The 20,384-nt window shown below is 39.8% G+C and overlaps 2 protein-coding genes across 8 annotated transcripts in view; one reads left to right on the forward strand and one right to left on the reverse strand.

The window, feature by feature from the left end:
- Nucleotides 1–17,481, forward strand: part of TMEM116 (transmembrane protein 116) — a 181,686-nt gene extending 164,205 nt beyond the window's left edge. The window contains exon 11 of one of the 2 annotated variants that reach the window (XM_082698497.1): nucleotides 17,167–17,481. In XM_082698497.1, coding sequence (XP_082554623.1) covers nucleotides 17,167–17,403 — 237 coding nt within the window. In that variant the 3' untranslated portion in view covers nucleotides 17,404–17,481. The remainder of the gene's footprint in view (nucleotides 1–17,166) is intronic. The other variant, XM_082698506.1, reaches the window with a different exon arrangement.
- MAPKAPK5 (MAPK activated protein kinase 5) overlaps nucleotides 1–20,373 on the reverse strand; it is a 37,534-nt gene extending 17,161 nt beyond the window's left edge. The window contains exons 1-9 of one of the 6 annotated variants that reach the window (XM_082698469.1): nucleotides 19,628–20,194; nucleotides 19,378–19,503; nucleotides 13,258–13,395; nucleotides 6,244–6,317; nucleotides 5,475–5,550; nucleotides 4,815–4,912; nucleotides 3,189–3,297; nucleotides 1,530–1,619; nucleotides 678–773 (exon numbers count right to left, since the gene is read on the reverse strand). In XM_082698469.1, the coding sequence (XP_082554595.1) occupies nucleotides 678–773; nucleotides 1,530–1,619; nucleotides 3,189–3,297; nucleotides 4,815–4,900 (381 nt within the window). In that variant the 5' untranslated portion in view covers nucleotides 4,901–4,912; nucleotides 5,475–5,550; nucleotides 6,244–6,317; ... (1 more) ...; nucleotides 19,378–19,503; nucleotides 19,628–20,194. Of the gene's footprint in view, nucleotides 1–677; nucleotides 774–1,529; nucleotides 1,620–3,188; nucleotides 3,298–4,814; nucleotides 4,913–5,474; nucleotides 5,551–6,243; nucleotides 6,318–13,257; nucleotides 13,396–19,377; nucleotides 19,504–19,627 lie in introns of all 6 variants that reach the window. The other 5 variants (XM_082698468.1, XM_082698467.1, XM_082698465.1 and 2 more) reach the window with 5 other exon arrangements.
- Between the last annotated feature and the right edge of the window lie 11 nt (nucleotides 20,374–20,384).

A 20,384-nucleotide genomic window follows, 5' to 3' on the forward strand; every position in this document is an offset into this window, starting at 1 on the left:
AACATGGATGAATTTCAAACACATGCTGAGCAAAAGAAGTAAAACACAATAGGTAAGGGCGCCTGCGTGGCTCAGTGGGTTAAGCCTCTGCCTTCGGCTCAGGTCATGATCTCAGGGTCCAGGATTGAGTCCCACATCGGGCTCTCTGCTCAGCAGGGAGCCTGCTTTCCCCTCTCTCTCTGCCTGCCTGCTTGTGATCTCTGTCTCTCTGTCGAATAAATAAATAAAATCTCTAAAAACAAAAAAAAACAAAATATAATAGGTACATGAGTTCCATTCATATGAATTTCTACAACAGGCAAAACTAACCCATAAGGACAGAAAGCAGATCAGTGGTCACCTGGGGCAGACTGACTACAAAGATACATAAGAGCTCCTGACATGACGGAAATGTTTCGTACCTTGATCATGGTGGTAACCATGCAAGAGTATCTGTTTGTCAAAAGTCATCAAACTACACTTAAAGTAGGAGTATTTTATTGTACACAAATTTTACCTTGTTTTTAAAAGAAGCTGATTTTAAAATAAATGCCTGCACCTAATTAAGCAGACTGTTGGTTTCTGAAACTAAGCCCTCCCCTTCCCATTGGTAATACATGCCCGCTTATGCTGTCAAAGAGGACATGCCTACACACAGCCCAGTGATATAAGCTGTGGCAGAAAGAGCAAATGCTTACCTGAGGTGCAACATAATAAGGGGTGAATTGGGGTGTCATCAAGTCACCTTGGTCAATTTTGGCAAATCCAAAGTCACACAACTTCACTGGGGCATCCTGAAATAAAATACACGGGAGTCATTTCTCCAGAGTCCTCAGTAAACACCAGCGGAAAATCCAGGTGGAAGACAGGTTACCTTGAGCTCGCTCTCACGAGTTTCTGGCTGACACTCAAGCCTATGAATAGCATGTCCTCACACCTGAAGAAATGATTCATACTGAGGAATTTTTCTTACTATCACAGAGGTAAAGAATTTCTCCCCGCTCACAGCTGGCCTTGTTTCATGACTGGTATACGCAGTACTAAAATCAAGATCTTAGCCAACTGTCCCCTGACTCTATCTACTGGCCCATCGTCTCCCATCCAGGGTGCGATTTCACTTTTAGCATCAGCTTCAAGACTCCCAGAGCAACTTATTTGTTGGAACATGATACACGGGGCAGGGGGTGAGACTGGAGAGAAAAAAACACCTTATCAGCATTAACAAACAGCAAATACAACTGTTACATTTCAAGGTAATATTTAACATCTTACAGATTCCTGCCCCTCTCCAAAGTACCTGCAAATCATATCTAAAACCTAAAGTCTTACAAATGCATATCAGTACCATCCAACATCAATGCCAGGGGTATAGCAGAATGTCTCTGAGCTTCTAGCAAGGAAATGAGTGGGGAAAGTAAGCTGTTGGAAGCACTCTGGCTTCAAGCCTCTGCACCATGGATTCAGAGAACTCTGAATCTACACCTACCCACCCATTCCCAAACTGTGTTGAGAGTGGCAGCACTAAAATGCAGAAAAATAAGTCATCTCACCAACGAGTTATCCTTGAAGAGCAGATTTTCAGGCTTGAGGTCTCTGTGAGCAATGTTTAACAAGTGACAGTGCCGTAGAGCCAAAGCTATCTGGAAAAGGACATAATGGAGCAACCACATCTTAGAAAAGATAGCTCTTTAATACCCCTGGCTTAGAGAACTCAAGATATTAAAAAAAAAAAATCCTTAATTAAGTCCATTCAGACTGTGGTTGGTTTTCAATTTTACAGCAGAAATGAAATAAGACTTTGGGTACCAAGAAATAGAAATGAATTCAGCTTAGTTTAGCTGCAACCTGTATTTCATTAAACAAAATAAGTAAATAAATAAAACAGTAAAACACTTCTTTGTCCAAGTAAACTAATGCTTAAATCCTGTACAAAATGGGAATTCTACTCCTCTGAGATGCAACCAGCACAGCAGAGTAAACTCTATGCCGGGCAGTCTTCAGCAGGCCTGGGCTCGCCCAGTGAGGCAGTGGGCACTAACTCCTGGCTCCGGAGAGAACCTCACTGTCCGGGGGGCTCAACTCCAGGCTCTGCCTTCAAGAAAAATGGAAAGCCACTAACTGCATATTTTCCCACCTGATGGTCCAGTTTGCTCATCTCTTTTGCTGAAATGAAATGTCACCTGTTTAGGTGGGTTGGAAGGGTTTTTGTTTTATACAAGATTCTCAGAGTACATCCTAATATTTGAAACTTTGAAAAATACAAGATGTAACTGTTAAAATTAAATAGAACAAGTTCTACCTGTTCTTCAACTCTCAGTATGGAATTGTCTTGGCATTCCAAATATCAGCTCCTTCCTACCAGAAAGGAGTTGTCAAAAAATGTCTGAGGCTCCTGCACAGTGCCAGGGCTCACAGCCAGTGGGCTACCCGAAGGACAAGTCCTCCACTAACACCACAAGGGGCTCCTGCCCACTGAGCAGACTTTAATAGGAATTCTTGCTTTAAGGGAGAGAAAATTGCTTGAGGCTCATGGAAAATTTGGAAGAATTTTGTATTTAGAACAAATTGAGCTCTGATTTCTTCTTTTTGCCTTGCTTGCTTAGCCTGAAGATAACCCTTGTGCAGTTAGCTTTTCACCTCCTCAAGAGGTTATTTCCAGTTAGATTCCTAGTACCATTTGTGACATAAATCAATTTTCTAGCAATAAAATGTGATGTCAAAATAGAAAGACTATAATCAGGAATAACCCAGAATTACAAAGACCTTAGAATTCTATTAAAATCTGATAAGGTAACTCATAAGCAAAAAAAATCTTGTATACAGTTGTCCCAGAAGATATTTTTATCCCAATCTTTCAGGTGTTATCAATAGCAATTTATCTCAAAGTCCAACAGTGCTTGGACACTATGTACTCAAAGATATCTACAGTCTACACAGGATTTAAAAGATTACCTTCCTTTAAGAGTTTATTTAAGTTTTTTAATAGGCAAGCAATTGACAACCACTTAATAATACAGCCCCCCCCCCCCACCAAAGCATATAAGGGGTCACATTTCTCCTGTCAAAGCATCTTTTCTGATTACATAACAAAGCAGGCAATGAGAGATCAAATAGAGCTTTTCTTCAAGCTTTCTTTTATCCCCCCCAATGAAATTGTGCTTGTTAACCAACGCTGTTGGCAGTTTGATTGGTACCCGGGGTTAACTTGCCTGCTTTGTTACTTGGCTGGCTTGCTTCTCTGTAAAGTGCCGGTGCTGGCTGATTCTGTGAAATAGCTCTCCCCCTTCCATCATCTCCATTACAATTAAGAGTCGAGCCCTGTTTGAAAGCATTTGATTTTGTTAAGTTAAAAAAAAAAAAAAAAAAAAAAACTGAAACATCAAATAGCTAACCTAAAGATACCTCATCTACAAAGTGTGCAACTACTTTCTAAGTCTAGCCCTACCATGCCCCTTGGAGTTGGAACTCTTTGATAAGTAATAAGGAATATCCTTCATCCAAAATTTTCTAGGAAGCTAAAATGAGAGTAAAATCATTAAGTTCTGAAGACAATGATCCTTTTGAAGATACTGTACTTAACTTGTTATTACTAGATATTAAGGCGAGGGGGGAGTGATCCTTTAAGTGACATGTTTTTATATCATATTTAGGGCACCTAGATGGAAAGTGTATTGAAAATAGAATATGACTTTGTGTAGGACATGAATTTCAACTTGGCTGGTATTGGGCTACCCTGGTTATTCACTCATTCTGTGTCTGTGTCTGTCTCTGTCTATGTGTGTCTCTCTACACTCCTTCTCCCCACTATGCTAGTTTTCCATGTGACCCACAGCATACCCAGCAAGACAGCTGCTGGACAGGGTTACACAGGTACTAAAGAAAAGCAAAAATTCTCATGTTAAAAATTCTCATGAAAAAAAAAAAAAATCGGAACTCTGGTTACCATTCATTCTTTGATATAAATGCTTCCAGCTTCTATCCAAATGCTTTCACCAACAGAGCACAGTTGTGAGACATGGTCATAATTTCCCATTTGTTTTTACAAATCCATCTTCTTTCTCCACCTGGAAGACTCCTACCCACCCCCTTCAAGTCCTAGCCACGACATAAGCACTCTGTGAGACACCTCCCCTGCCCAGCCTATAGTCAGCAGCTCTCTTCTCCTTTATAAGCTCAAAATATGTTATGGAGGCCTCTTCTTGGTGCCTATCACATTGCTATGATGATAGGTTTACATCTCAGTCCCCAGTAGAAATCATACCTTATTTAACTTTGAATTCCCTGGAAGACACTTAGAATGCCACCCAGTGGGCTTGCCAAACATTTGGCAGCTAAAAGAATAATGTTGATTTCTGCCTTTAAAAGGATGTCAGACTAAGCAATAAGGGCTTGTTGCCATAGCAACTCTAAGCCAGTGCCTAGTATAATCTGGTCCCCTTTCACTAATTTGAAATAGAATCTGTTTTAATTCCACACTACATACTTTTTTTTTTTTTTTAAGAGGAAGTAATCACAATAATCAGGGGGTACCAGAGAGTGGTGGGGCAGAGATGAAACAAGACTGGCAATGAGTTGGTAACTGCTGAAGCTGGGTGACCGCTACCTGGGGATTCATTATACAATTCTGTCTGCTTTTACAAATGTTTGAAGATTTCCAAAATAAAAAGAAGAGAAGAGAGAAAAGAGGGAGGGAAGCAGGCAGGCAGGGAGGGAAGGAAGGATGGAGAAAAAGGGGAAGGCAGAAAAAAACAGCACAAAAGAGAAGAAAACCCCACTATACCTTGGCCTATGTGTAAAGAGGAGGACATGTGGTGATCACCTCCATGCGGTCTTACCTGGGGCTGGACTCATGAGGAAACTGTACACTGTTAGCAAACACTTCAATAATTTGAACTATATTTGGGTGTGTGGCACACATCATGTGCAGACGTACCTTAAAGAGAGCAGAGGAAACATACACCTCACCAACAGATTTACTTTCTGCTACCCCATTCATTAGCAAATGAAAATCTGGTGACTAACTTATTTTGTTTCAGAAATTATTCATCTATCTCTAAGCAAAAGAATACATCTTCCACTGCACATATTACTAGTATGTCTTCACCAGACCCAGATGACTTAAAACAAATGTATATTTTTTAGAACTAGAAACACATCCTCACAGCCCTCCTGCAGCACACTTGCAAGACACTAGTCGCCATTCTCTACTCTTCAAGGATTTTGTCCAATAAGTACAAGCTGAGGTAAACCTGAACACTTCAGGGTATAAGAACCACATTAATTGAAAAAGAACAAGAGGTGGTTCAAAGAAATTAAGACTGACAGCCTCTGGGACCACTTTGTAATGATAACAGGAACAGGAAAAAGGGGTATTTGTGGATATAAAATTCTTTGTGCATCTCTGTATTCCCTCCAGGAAGCTGCCTTACTTGTAAAAAGAATACTTCATAGGCACTTGAAATATTTAGGCAAACCAAGGCAATAAAGGGTCATACCTCATTTCTAGCTTTTGGACGATCAAAAAGAATTTTCAGTGCAAACCGTTCTTGAGTAGATTTCTTTACACAGACTCTAGATTTAGAGGAAAAAAATTCAATCAGAAATCATCTGTTATACTGAAAACTAATTTAACAAGTTTGTTCTTTTAGAATTGTACTTTTAATCAAGAATATATCTGGGTGCATTTCCAAACTTGCCCTGAGGGCTAGCAGGCAAAAAAGCCATTTCACCCTCCTGGCACAGGCCTCAGCTCCTGAGCCATGTGGAAGCAAACTGAGGACGGCCAAGGAAGGATTGGCCAAGGATGGCCGCTGCCAGCTAAAGGAAACTCTCATGGTAGCTCCATAGTTTCAATATCCTTTTCTTTCTTTTTGAGAGAGAGAGAGAGAGAGAATAGGGATTGAGGCAGAGGAAGAAGGAGAGAATCTTAAGCAGCCTCCACACCTAGGGTCACCCCAACACAGGGCTCGATCTCACAACCCTGAGATCATGACCTGAGCGAAAATCAAGAGTCAAACACTTAGCCAACTGAGTCACCCAGGTGCCCCAGTCTCATACCATAAATGATTCTATGTTACAGATCATGTGTATCAGTCATTTGAATATATTTCGAAATGGATGAGGAAAAATCTTACATAAATACATCCACTTGTTAAATTAAAGCTATTTCACAAATCTGGCACACCTGATGCTTCTAAAGTATAATATATGTCAAAAGGCCCTTTGCAGAGTAGTTCTCCCATAGTTTGCACGTGGGTCTCTTACCTAACTGGACCACTAATTCCAGCTCCCAGCTTCTGAGTCCAATTGATATTGTATTCCTCTAAAATGGAGGTTTCCTATTAAAATAGAAAAGGAAGAGGCAGACAATGATTCTCCAGTTAAAAAGCTGAATAACTGAGCAGGGTGGAACAGGTAACCTTATCACTCAGGATTTCATTTTCTTTCTTTCTTTTTTTTGTTTTAAAGATTTATTTATTTAACAGAAAGAGATCACAACAAGGCAGAGAGGCAGGCGGAGAGGGAGGAGGAAGCCAGCTCCCCACTGAGTAGAGAGCCCGATGCGGGGCTCAATCCCAGGATCCTGAGATCATGACCTGAGCCAAAGGCAGAGACTTAACCCACTGAGCCACCCAGGCACCCCAATATCTCATTTTCTAAGAGAAACTGATAAGCAGTGCTTTGCATTCTTTTGGCTTTATAGTTAGGTATTTCTTCTAAATGACTAAGTCAGGAACTGTTTTCCAGCAAAAGAGAAAGCAAACACTTTTGGGTAAGAAGAAATTCTTCAGCTCACCCACAAGATACTCAGTGTTTTTCAGGGGCTGGGGGAGTGTGAGAGGAAGATATTCTTTCAAAATGCTTCACTGCTGAATACTCAATTGCTAAAATGAAATGGTCAGTGAATTTTCTGAAGTTCCAGAAAGACTGCTCTGATACAGGCTTCTATGATATAGTAGCCTATATCCTTGAAGAAGTTAATCAAATTGTTGAAATAACTAAATAAATTGAGACTTTTAAAAGTTCAAATAAGGTAGTAGTGACTATAATAGTAAATTTATCTAATTTTTAACAGCTTCGTCTTCAGTACAAAAGTAGTCATATTCACTGTGTAACTACTTTTTTCCTACTACTACTACTACTTTTTTCAGTTTTTTATTTAGTTTTAATAGCTTTCAATAGTTCCCGATGCAGCCTCTATGATTTAGTGAAAGTTTTTATGGAATTCCTGTCTAATTACTATATGTTGAGCTTCCACTTACATAGGCTTTCAGGCATGAAAGCCATATATTTAAGTTATGGCAGGTTAAAATTCATTTTTCAGGGTTCCACAGGAAGAAAAGGAAACCAACAGAGACCTTGAGAAATTAGGCTGTTAACTCATGAGATTTTCAAACTGTTTTGTTGCATGAGAATCTAATAGAATCCCAATTCCCAGTATACAGGAACAGGATATCTGTCCATATAACACACACTCGTTGAGCAGTTGGTGTGTGTGCCAGACACGAGGCTAAGTTCAGAGATAGAAAAACTGAGCTTCTGCCCAATTAATATGCAAGTCTACAAAATAAGCTTACAGGGGCACCTGGGTGGCTCAGTGGCTTAAGCCTCTACCTTCTGCTCAGGTCATGATCTCAGGGTCCTGGGATCGAGCCCCGCATCGGGCTCTCTGCTCAGCAGGGAGCCTGCTTCCCCCCTCTCTCTGCCTGCCTCTCTGCCTGCTTGCAATCTCTCTCTGTCAAATAAATAAATAAAATATTGAAAAAAAAATAAACTTACAATAGTTATCTCCACTTTTCTGCTGTCCAGTTCTTGATAAAGGTTCTCATCATATAATAAGTGCTCAATAACTGTGTAATATGAGACTAGAAAGGTAAACTAAAGCTGGATGATAGAGGGATATTGATTTGAAAAAGATCAGTTAGATCATTACACAACTTTGGTTCTAAAAAGCTTCGGGCTTAAGGAGCTTGTCAAGGTGACACAGTGAGTTACAGGGACTAATAAGACTAGAGTCTATAGCTTTGGCATCTTCCCTAGCTTCATTCCAGCTATCAAAGTTAACTTCCTTACACTAAAGATTAGGGACAGATCTTGCCCAATCAGGGAGGTCCCAGGCTCTGTTCCCAGTCACCACCTCCTAAAAGAATTCAAACCTACCCATTTAACTTGCCTATCTCCTTCGTGTTTCTAGCGCATGGCCTTTAGAAGTGTTTGAGAAGACAGGGAGGAATACAGGATTGGGAAGGAGGGAGTTGAGAGTATAGTCTAAGCTTCATGGTGGAATAAAACCATTTGCTATACCCCTCCTTTTCCTCAACTCTAATGAAAACATACACTCAGAGGAAATTCATGGAAAAGAGATTTGTTCCATGGAATTATTGGACTGTTCAAAGGACTGTTCATTCACCCAGTTGCTAAGAAATAACATTAGACCAAATTCTTCAACTGTGCTGGTGCTTATTCCGATGGTACTCTGCCTGATACACAGCCAAAACTGTTCAACTTGTAGAGGCTCTGATGAGGCTCTGACAGGAGGTTTAGCACTTGACATTACAGAAAGTAAGAGAGGCCTCTCTACAGCCCTGATTTCTGAACTCTGTTTTCCTGATACCTTTTGTCCTCTTTGGGAGGTTTCATTCCTGCACCTCTGTGCACGGTGCCATAAACACTAACCAGTCTAAGCCCTCAAGAAGCCTGGCTGGGGAAGAGAAGCAACACTCTCTCATCTGTCAACTCTTATATGTGTAGATGGCCTATTTTCTCACATATTTTAATGACAAGGAGAATATAGTAAGGCATGGGTCAGTTAAAACCCTTCACTGAAGTAAATTATGGACTACTTCAAAGGCATCAATGACAAACACCCTGACTGAATTCTGCTAAAGAAATATATATACTGCCTTAAGTTAATAAGGATATAGATACATAGAATAAAGTAATTCTTCAGAATCCTTCTAGACCAAGGGTCAGGAAACCACAATCCACAGGCAAATCTATCCGTTGTTTATTTTTGTAAATAAGAAACAAAATATATTTGTGATAGATATAAAAATAATGATAGAGTAAAAATGTTAACATTTACTGGATTAAAAAAAGAAGATACAGCCATAGCTTTCTATAAAAGATATACTTTGGAATCAGAGAAGCAAACAAGTTAAAAATAAAAGGATTTAAATTATTATGCTGAGTAGACTGGGTATCCACATACAAGCAAAAGAACAAAGCTGGAAACTTAACCCCATATACAAAAGCTCAAAATGGATCAAAGACCTTAATATAAGACCTAAAACAATAAAATTGTTAGGAAAAAACATATGACACAAGTTTTGTAACATTGTATTTGGCAATGATTTCTTGGATAAGACACCAAAGGAACAGGCAACAAAAGGAAAACTAGACAAGATGAACATGAAAACGTAAAAATTTTGTGCATCATAAAGCACTATTAACAGAGTAAAAAAGGCAACCCACATAGTGGAAGAAAATATCGCAGCTCAAGTACCTGATAAGGGATTAATATCCAGAATATACAAGAATTCCTAAAACTCAAAAACAACCTGTTTCAAAAAATGGGCTGAAAACTTGAGTAGACATTTTCCCAGATACACAGATGGCCAATAAACACAGGAAAAGGTGCTCAGCATCACTAATCATGAAGAAATACAAATAAAAACTCCAATGAGATAAAACTTCACACCCGTTAGGATAGCTACTATCAAAAAAAAAGAAACAGTGGTGCCTGAGTGGCTCTGTTGGCTAAGCGTCAGACTCTTGATCTCAGCACAGGTCTTAATCTCAGGGTTTTGAGTTCAAGCTCCATGGTGAGTGTGGAGACTACTTAAAAAACAAACAAAATAACAAGTGTTGGTGAAGATATGGAGAGATTGGAACCCTTGTGCACTGCTGGTGGGAATGTACAATGGTATATTACCAATGTCATGAAAAACAGAATGGCAGTTCCTCAAAAAAAATTAAAAACACAATTACCATGTGATCCAGCAATTCCACTTCTGGGTATATACCCCAAAGAACTTAAAAAAGGGTCTTCAAGAGATATTTGTATATCCATGCTCATAACAACTATTCATAATAGCTAAAACATGGAAAGAACCTAAATGTCCATATACATATGATGGAATATCACTCCGCCTTAAAAAGTAAGGAAATTCACAAATATGCTACAATATGGATGCACCATGAGAATATTATGCTAAGTGAAATAAGCCAGTCACAAAAAGACAAATACTGTATAATTCCATTTTTCTGAGGTGCTTAGAGTAGTCAATATTATAGAGATGGAAAGTAGAATGGTGGTTGGTAGATGCTGGGGGAAGGAGGCAGAGGAGTTACTATTTAATAAGTACAGAGTTTCAGCTTTACAAGATCAAGAAAATTATACAGATGGATGGTGGTGATGGTCGCACATTATATATATATATATATATATATATATATATATATATATATATATATATAATACCAGTGAAGCGTACATTTAAAAATAGTTAAGATGATAAATTTTATGTTATGAGTGATTTTATTACAATTTTTTAAAAAGATTTTATTTATTTATTTGACAGAGAGAGAGAGCACGCACAAGCAGGGGGAACAGCAGGCAGAGGGAGAAGCAAGTCCCTGCTGAGCAAGGAGTCCGATGTAGGACTCAACCCCAGATCTCTGGGATCATGACCTGAGCTGAAGGCAGATGCTTAACCGACTGCCAGGCACCCCTTTTTACAACTTTTTAATGGAGAATAAAGTAAAAGGATGGAAAAAGATATACCATGAGTAACCATAAGAGAACTGAAGTAGCTATACAGACAATAAACAAAATAGACCTTAAAACAAAAGAGGTTAATAAAAAGGCACTTTTTATAAGGATGAAAAGGTCAATTCAACAGGAAGATAAGATGATTATAAACATTTATGCAACCACCTAACAACAGAGTCCAAAAATATATGAAGCAAAAATTGAGAGAATATAGGAGGAACATAGACAATTCAAAAATCAGTAACAGAAAACCATCAAGATGGAGAGGATAACACTGTCAACCAATTTGACCTGACATCTATAGAACACTGCATCCAACAACAGGAAAATATACATTCTTCCCAAGCACATATGGAATATTCTTCAGGATAAAGCATATGCTGAACCACAGTCTCAGTAAATTTTTACAAACTTAAAACATATAAAGTTCTTCAACCATAACAGAATTAAGCTATAAATCAATTAAGCTAGAAATCAACAAAAATTTTAAAATTACATAATACTACTAAATAATCAATGGGTCAAAAAAGAAACAGAAATTAGGAAATATTTTGCTCTTGGGGCACCTGGGTGGCTCAGTCATCGAGCGTCTGGCTTCAGCCCAGGTCATGATCCCATGACCCTGAGATGGAGCCCCATGTCGAAAGGAGCCTGCTTCTCCCTCTCCCACTCCTCCTGCTCGTGTTTCCTCTCTAGTTGTCTCTCTCTGTCAAATAAAAAAATAAAATCTTTAAAAAAGAAGTTTTGATCTGAATGAAAATAAAAACACAATACAGTAGTCACCCCTTATCTGTGGGGTTTCATTCCAAGACTCCCAGGGAATGCCTGAAATCAAAGCTGGTGCCAAATCCCATATATAAATTATGTTTTTCCTATCATACATATCTATGATAGAGTTTAATAATTTCGTTTATATAACTTAACATTATAAATTACAATTTATAAATTAGGAATGGTATGAGGCTAACAATAATTAATAATAAAATAGAACAACTGTAACAATCATCTGTAATAAAATTTACGTAAATGTGATCTCTCTCACACACACAAATATCTTTTTATACCACACTCACTCTTCCTCTTCTTGTGATGGTGTGAAATAATAAAGTACCTATGTGATCAGATGAAGTTAGGTGAATGACATATGCGACAAGGCATTAGAGTACTAATGACCTTCTGATGGCTCAGAAGAAGAACTGTCTGCTTCCAGACTATGGCTGACCATGGGTAACTAAAACCATGGAAAGCAAAACCATGACTCTGAGGGAATTATATGCTAAACTTTATGATGTGCAGGTAAAGTGGTGTTTAATGTAAATTTACATCTCTAAATCCCTAAATTAAAAAGATTACAAATCAATAACCTAAGCTTCCACCTTGAAAAACTAGAGAAAAAGAAATACACTCAAAGCAAACAGAAATAATAAAAACTAGGGTAGAAATTAAAACAGAAGACTGAAAATTCAAAACCAAAAGTTGACTCTTCAAGATGACAAAATTAACAAACCTTCAGCTAGACTGAAGAGAGAAAAAAACACAAGTTGTTAATATTAGAAATGAAAGAGGGGGCATCACAATTGACTTTATAGGAATCAAAGCATTATAAAGGATCACCATTAACAATTTTATGCCAAGAAACTAGACCACTAGATGAAATGAACAAATTCTAGAAAGACATAAATTACTAAAACTCACTCAGAAAGAAATAGAAAATCTGAATACATCTGTAACAAGAAACTGAATTAATAACAACAATAAAAATCTTCCCACAAAGCAAAGACTTGACCCACAGTTTTGGTGGTAAATTCTACCAAATCATTTAAAGTGCAGTTTCTCATCTCAGCATCACTGACATTTTGAAGCAGGTACTTCTTTGTTGTTAGATTGTCCTGTGCATTATTAAGATGTTCAGGAGCATTCCTGGCCTCTACCTGCTAGATGCCAGAAGCATCCCCCACCTGCACTGAATAATCATAATGTCTCCAGACACTACCAAATGTCTTATGAGGGACAAAAATTGCCCCCTATTGAGAACTATTGATTTGATGAAGTAATACCAAACCTCCACACAAATTCTTCCAGAAAATAAAGAAGGGTATACTTCCCAACTCATTCTGAGTCACGTATTACCCTCATACCAAAGCTAGACAGAGGCATCAGAAGAAAACTAGAAACCTGTATCTCTCATGAATACAGATACAAAAATCCTCGGCAAAATTATTAGCAAACTGAATACAGAAACATGTAAGAATAATTTTACATCAGCCTAAGTAGGGTTTATACCAAGAATGAAAGATTGGTTTAATATCTGAAAATCGGTTACTGTTACTATATACCACATTAAGAGTAAAGAACAAAAACTGTATGATCAACTCAACAGGTGAAGAAAAAGCATTTAACAAAAATTCAATACCTATTCCTGGTAAAAAAAAAAAAAACTCTCAGCAAACAAGAACAGAAGGAAACTCCTCAATTGGACAAAGGACATCTACAAAACCACTTACTCAGTGATAAGGCTTTAATGCTTTCCCCCTGAGATCAGGAACAAGGCAAGATGTCCATTTTTGCCACTTTCATTCAACTTTGTACCTGAGGTTCTACCCATGGCATAAGGCAAGAAAACAAAATTAAGAGCATACATCCTGTAAAGGAAGAAGTAAAATGGCATTTATTTGCTGTGAAAACATGATTTTTATATGTAGAAAATCCTAAGAACCTACAAAACAACAAAAACAAAATCTAGAACTTAGCAACTGTGATAAGGATGCAAAACACATTATCAAAATATATAAATGAACTATATTTTTATACACTAGTGACATACAATCCAAATGAAATTAAACAACTCTAAATAGCATCACAAAGAACAAAATATTAGGCATAAATTTATTAAAAAGTGTAAGATCCATACACTGAAAACTACAAACACATTGCTAAGAGAAACAGGAGAAGCCCTAATGAAATGGAGAGCTATACCATGTTCACAGATTAGAAGACAATATTGTTAAGATGGCAACTGTCCCAAACTGACCTACAGATTCAACGGAACCTCTGTCAAAATCCCAGCACTCTTTTTTGTAGAAACAGACAAGATGATTCTAAAATTTGTCTGGAAATACAAAGAACCTGAAGAGGCAACTTAATTTTGAAAAAGAGAAACCAAGTTTGTTCTCATACTATCCAATTTTGGAAATTTTACTATAAAGCTTCAGTAATCAAATTAAGTATGCTACTAGCATAAGGATAGTCCTATCAATCAAGAACAGAACAGAGAATCCAGAAATAAACTCACACCCTGATGATAAACTGATTCTTGAAAAAGGTAATACATAGTAACTGTATAGGCAAATGACAGTGTTTTGAACAAACTGTCCTGGAACAACTGGATATCCATATTAAAGACAAACAAACAAAACTTTAGACCTATATGTAACACCACACGTAACAGTTAATTCCAAGTGGATATTAGACCTAAATAAACAACTAAAAACTGCAAAATTTCTAGAAGAAAATGTAATTGAAAAGTCTTGTAAACTGAGGCTAGGCAAAGATTTCTTAGCTATGACACCATAAGCACAATCCATTAAAAAAAAGAAAAAAAAAGATAAACTGGACTTCATCAAAATTAAAACCATTAAAAGTGAAAAGATAAGCCATAGACTGGGAAAGATATTTGCAGATCATATATCTGATAAATCACTTTTATTCAGAGTTTAGAGAGAACTCTTCTAACTCAATAAAAGCAGCTCAATTTAAAAAATGAGTAGGGGTGCCTGCATGGCTCAGTGGGTTAAGCCTCTGCCTTCGGCTCAGGTCATGATCTCAGGGTCCTCGGATCGAGCCCCGCATCGGGCTCTCTGCTCAGCGGGGAGCCTGCTTCCCCTCTCTGCTTACTTGTGATCTCTCTCTGTCAAATAAATAAATAAAATCTTAAAAAAAAAAACTGAGTAAAAGATTTTAATACAATTAAATACCAAGAAAAAAATACGTGAATGCCAAACATATGAAAAGATGTTCAATAGCATTAGAATTAGTTTTTACTCAGAGCATGTAAAGAACTCTTACAACTCATTAATAAGACAAATAACCCAATTTAAATATGGGCAAATGATTTGAATAGACATTTCACCAGAAAAGATACACACGGGGCGCCTGGGTGGCTCAGAGGGTTAAGCCTCTGCCTTTGGCTCAGGTTATGATCTCAGGGTCCTGGGATTGAGCCCCACCTCCGGCTCTCTGCTCAGAGGGGAGCCTGCTTCCCCCTCTCTCTCTCTGCCTGCCTCTCTGTCTACTTGTGATCTCTGTCAAATAAATAAATAAAATCTTAAAAAAAAAAAAAGAAAAAAGAAAAGAAAAGATACATAAATGGCAAACAAGCACATGAAAAGCTGACCAGCAATATTAGTCATTATTGTCAGGCAAACGTGATACCACTACACTACAGAAACAATCATTAGTGAAATGCACACTAAAACCACAATCAGAACAACTACACACCCACTAGGATGGCTAAAATGGAAAGACTAACAATACCAAATATTTGTCAGAAGGGAAACAAAAATAAAAACAAAGACAAAAAAAAACAAAAAACAAAAACGGCCCCTCAAACACTACTGGTAGGAATGAATAATGGTAAAGCTACTCTGGAAAAGTTTTGCAGTTTCTTAAAAAGTTAAGCATAAACTTACTGTACCACCCAGTAATTCCATACCTCAGTATTTACCCAGAAGAAATTAAAACAAGGGGCGCCTGGATGGCTCATTGGGTTAAGCCTCTGCTTTTGGCTCAGGTCACGATCTCAGGGTTCTGGGATTGAGCCCTGCATCAGGCTCTCTGCTCAGCAGGGAGCCTGCTTCCCCCTCTGCCTACTTGTGATCTCTCTCTCTCTTTCTATCAAATAAATAAAATCTTTTAAAAACGTAATTAAAACAAATATTTACACAAAAACTTGTATGGGCAAGTTTATCATTTTGTTCATATTAGCTAAAACTGGAAACTAGAATCTAAATGTCTTATCAACTGGGGATGAATAAACAATAAAGATTACACGACAATAAAAAAAAAACTCCTAATATATGCACTAAAAAGTATTGTAAGTAAAAGAAGCCAAATACATAAGACTACGTATTCTACAGTTCCATTAACTTGGAATTCCTAGAGACAAAACTAGTGGCAGAAAGTGTATCAGTGGTTGTCAGGAGTGGGGAGAGGGAGTAGAGGCTGACTACAAAGAGGCAAAAGGAACTTTCTAGGGGGATAGAAATATTTTTATTTCTTTTAAAGATTTTATCCATTTATTTGAGAGAGGAGAATGCAGGGTTGGCACGGGGGAGAGGTCTGGAGTGAGGAGAGGAGAGGCAGAGAGAGAGAGGGAGAGAATCCCAAGCAGGCTCTACACCCAGCACGGAGACCAAGGCAGGGCTTGATCTCATAAGCAAGATCATAACCTGAGTCAAAACCGAGTCAGACACCCAACACACTGAACCACACAGTTGCCCTGGGATGGAAATATTCTAAAACTGGATTGAGATGATTGTGATGATAGTTGCACAACTCTGTAAACTTACTAAAAAGTCTTCAACTACACACTTACATTGAGTGAATTTTAGGGTATATAAATTATACTGCAATTTTTAAAATATTTTTTAAAACTAAGGAAATGAATTTTCACTAAATTCATCAAATATTAATAACTCTGCCATATACGGGGTGCCTGGATGGCTTAGTTGGTTAAGCGTCTGCCTTTGGCTCAGGTCATGACCCCGGGGTCCTAGGATCCTGTCTGGCATCAGACTCCCTGATCAGCGGGAAGCCTGCTTCTCCCTTTCCCACTCAACTTGCTTGTGTTCCCTCTCTCACTGTGTTTCTGTCGAATAAATAAATAAAATCTTTAAAAAAAAAAAAAGAAGAAGAAGAAGAAGAAGAACTCTGACATATACCAGAGAAGGCAAATACATAAGCGATCCCTCATTCCAAAATGCTTTCTCCAGGTTTAGCTAAGTGCCTTAAGAATAGTGAGGTCAGGGCGCCTGGGTGGCTCAGTGGGTTAAGCCGCTGCCTTCGGCTCAGGTCATGATCTCAGGGTCCTGGGATCGAGTCCCAAATCAGGCTCGCTGCTCAGCAGGGAACCTGCTTCCCTCTCTCTCTCTCTCTGCCTGCCTCTCCATTTACTTGTGATCTCTCTCTCTCTGTCAAATAAATAAATAAATAAATAAAATCTTAAAAAAAAAAAAAAAGAATAGTGAGGTCATGGGGCTAGAGGAGAAGAGACAGAAATGAGAAGACAGAGCCTAAGGTTGTTGCCTTGGCCATATCCTAATTATTCTGAAGAGAAATAGGATGAGATGTTAATCAGACTGCTCTTACGTAGTCAGGCAGCAAAAGTTTTTTTGTTTTCGTTTTTGTTTTTTAAGATTTTATTTATTTGTCAGAGAGAGAAAGAGAGACGGAGCAAGCATGGGGAGCCACAGGCAGAGAGAGAAGCAGACTCCCTGCTGAGCAAGGAGCCCATCCCAGGACCACGGGATCATGACCGGTGCCAAAGGCAGACACTTAACCAACCAAACCACACAGGTATTCTAGGAAGCAGAAGTTTAAATGGTCTGATTAGCCCAGGAAAACAGCTTTTCCAGCTAACTACACTGGTCTGACTTCACCACTGAGGGACAGTCTCAAGAAAGCAAAACAATGAATATAATACAATGCCACAGAGAAGTTCTATTTGATGTGATGCTGGCATGCGTGCAAGGGAGTATATCCTAGTCAGTACTGGTTGTCAGATCTGATATTTTCAACTCCACTTATTTATGTTGGTTGGACACACTCAAACTAGTAGGCAGACTCACCAATGACTGTCAAGTACATGAAGAAAAGCTAAAAAAATTTAAGAAAGTCAGATTGGGCAATAGTGATCAAGTGAAGAAATTAAGACTTTCTTAAAATACTCTTTAGTTGCTATGAGCTAATATTCATTAAGTTCCTACTAAATGTTAGGGATTATTGTAAGCACATTTAGATATATTTGTTCATTAAATACTCAAAAAACCCTATGAGCTGTGGAGTGTTTTATCTCCTTTCTATGAGTGGGGAAACTAAGGGACAGAGAAGTGAAGTGACTTACTCAAGGACACAGCTAATGAATGGCAAGGCTGAGATTTTAACCCTTGAGTTTACCTAGAGAAACAGTGGTAACCACTATATAACATTGCTACATTGCCTCCCCATTTATATATTTATCCATTGCAACTGTGTCCCTCTTCTGTTCAAAATTCCCTAGTGTTCCTCTGTACTCAAGGTCGAAGCCAAAGTCCCTACAATGGTCTACATTGTTCTCTAGCTTTCCATCATCTCCCTAAAACATAATCACTGACCTACTGCGTTCACTTTGCTGTTCCTGGATCACGCAAGACTTCTACCTACCTCAGAGCCTTTGTATCTGCTGTTCCTACTGCCTGTCATACTATTCTCTGAGAGAGTGGAAGATTGCTTCCTCGTTCCCTTCAGACCTCTACACAAATGTGACCTCCTCAGAGAGGCCTTCCCTGATTACTCTTCCTAAAATAATACCCCCCACCCTTCTCATAATTATAAGCACTTCGCAATGTTTATTACCTAACTCCACCATCTAGAATATAAGCTCCATGAGAGCAGGGCCATCTGGGAGTGTGGCTTTGCACCACCAGTGCCTAAGACAGCACTTGGCAAAAAACAGACAATACCTGAATTTAAAAATCTGCCATATATGTTTTGAGTCACAACCCAATCATATAACTTTAGGTAACAATTCATGACCCTGTACCAATAAAATCCAAACCAAAAGAAAAAAATGCAGTCTTTTATAACCTTTATTTCTATTACTTAAGATTTGATCTTCCTTAATGTGTATGTGTATATTTCCATGCCTTCTTTAAAAGGTGAAGTTCCTCTGGAAAGACAGATGACTTCTATAACTTTGCTAAACAAAAAATTATTACAAGTGTGACTTTTTAACTGTGTATCAAAGGGGGAAAATAAACCTAAGTTGCCAATGGATGCCTGTCCTTCAAGGGAAAATGAAATTCTTAAATACACTTATTTAATACTGCAAAATAAGTAAATGATACATATTGAACTTCGGGCTCAATTTACACAAGATTCTAATTTCCTAGAGACAGCTAGATGACTTTCTGACTATTAATACCTCAAAGTTAGCCTATTAAAAAAAAAGAGTAAAAAGCACATTTTTTAAAACTTTTCACTTTATTTGGGTCATTTTAGAACACACGTATTTGCTTTGCTGTGGTTGTTAACAGAGCAGTAAGTCACAGAACACCATGAGCTCTTCCTCAATAAATTAAATGCTCCCTAGGAGGAGAGGAAAAAGGAAAAGGTGAGGGAACATACGCAAAAGTAAACACAGTATGTGCCAAAAGACAGATTTTTGTAAGAAGGCGAGCCACCCCTTCTGAAACTCCAAGTTTTGAGGAGGCTGGTTTCAAACGGAGAGCGATGGGTAAAGTCCAACTCTCCAAATACTGTTGTAGATCATCCGGAAACAAATACTGGAGGCACTTGGAGAGTGATCGAAAGTGGAGTAGTAGGGCCCTCTCCTTCCCACTCATAACAAGTATCTCCACTCCACTCACCTTGCGATTTAGATGAGTACAAATCACATCCCTACTTTAATCAGGGAAGTCAGAGGGAGTCGGACATCCCTCCCTATATATACACAAACCATTCGCCCCAGGGCTGTAAAACGCAGTCCACGGAATCTGGAAAGACAGAAACCCGGAGTCGCTGGCATCTCTTACTCCAAGTTCTCTCCGCTTTCTGAGGCTGAGCCGAGAGGAATGCCACAGGGACAAAGCGGGGAGGAAGGGGGCATCTCCCCCTTACCTTGATGGCTTTCTCCATGTCGCTCTCCTCGGACATGCTCCGTGGCGCCTCTACGGCCGGGAGCGGCGGAGACTGCGCACCGTAGTCCCACCGTAGCCGAGGGAGCACTGGGCTCGGCGTTCGGGCCCCCGGACCTCGGGGAGACGGGCAGCAGCCGCCCCCAGGGACCGGCGGGGATGAGGGCCCCGGCGCCGGTTCCGCTTCGGTGGGCGGCTCTAGGCTGGCGGCGGCGGCCCCCGGGGACAAGCCTTTGTGCTGGGCCCCGCGCGGCCGCCTCCCGGCTTCATCCCCGGCCGGGGAGGCAAGCTCCCGGGGCAGGGCGAGGCGGGGAGGGTCCCCGTCCGGGGCGCGTTGTAGAGGCCTCGCGGGGCCGCCGATTAGGCCTGGGCTCGCCAGGTCCTAATGAGGAACCTGCGCCTCCGTCTCCGCCGCCGGCACCGCTGCGAAGCCGAAGCCGAGGCCGCCGCCGCCGCCGCTGCTGCTCCCGATGCCGCTTCAGCGCCACACATCGCCGGGACACCCGCGCCGGGCAGCCCTGCCGGCCGGCCGCCCGCCTGCCGGCTCTGTGTCCCGCCTGAGCTACGGGCCGCCCCTCCTGCCGCCCGACTCCTTTCCCCCACGGCTGCACGCGCTGCTCGCCGCCGTCCGCGGGGGTTTCCGAGCGCCCCCAAATCACGAGGTTGATTTGCAGGCGTCTGCCAGGGCCCCCTCAAACTGCGCCATACTCAAGACAGGCCCCGGGGCCCTCCGCAGCGCT

This window comes from Mustela nivalis (assembly GCF_964662115.1).
Source record: "Mustela nivalis genome assembly, chromosome: 14".
Lineage (NCBI taxonomy): Eukaryota > Metazoa > Chordata > Mammalia > Carnivora > Mustelidae > Mustela > Mustela nivalis.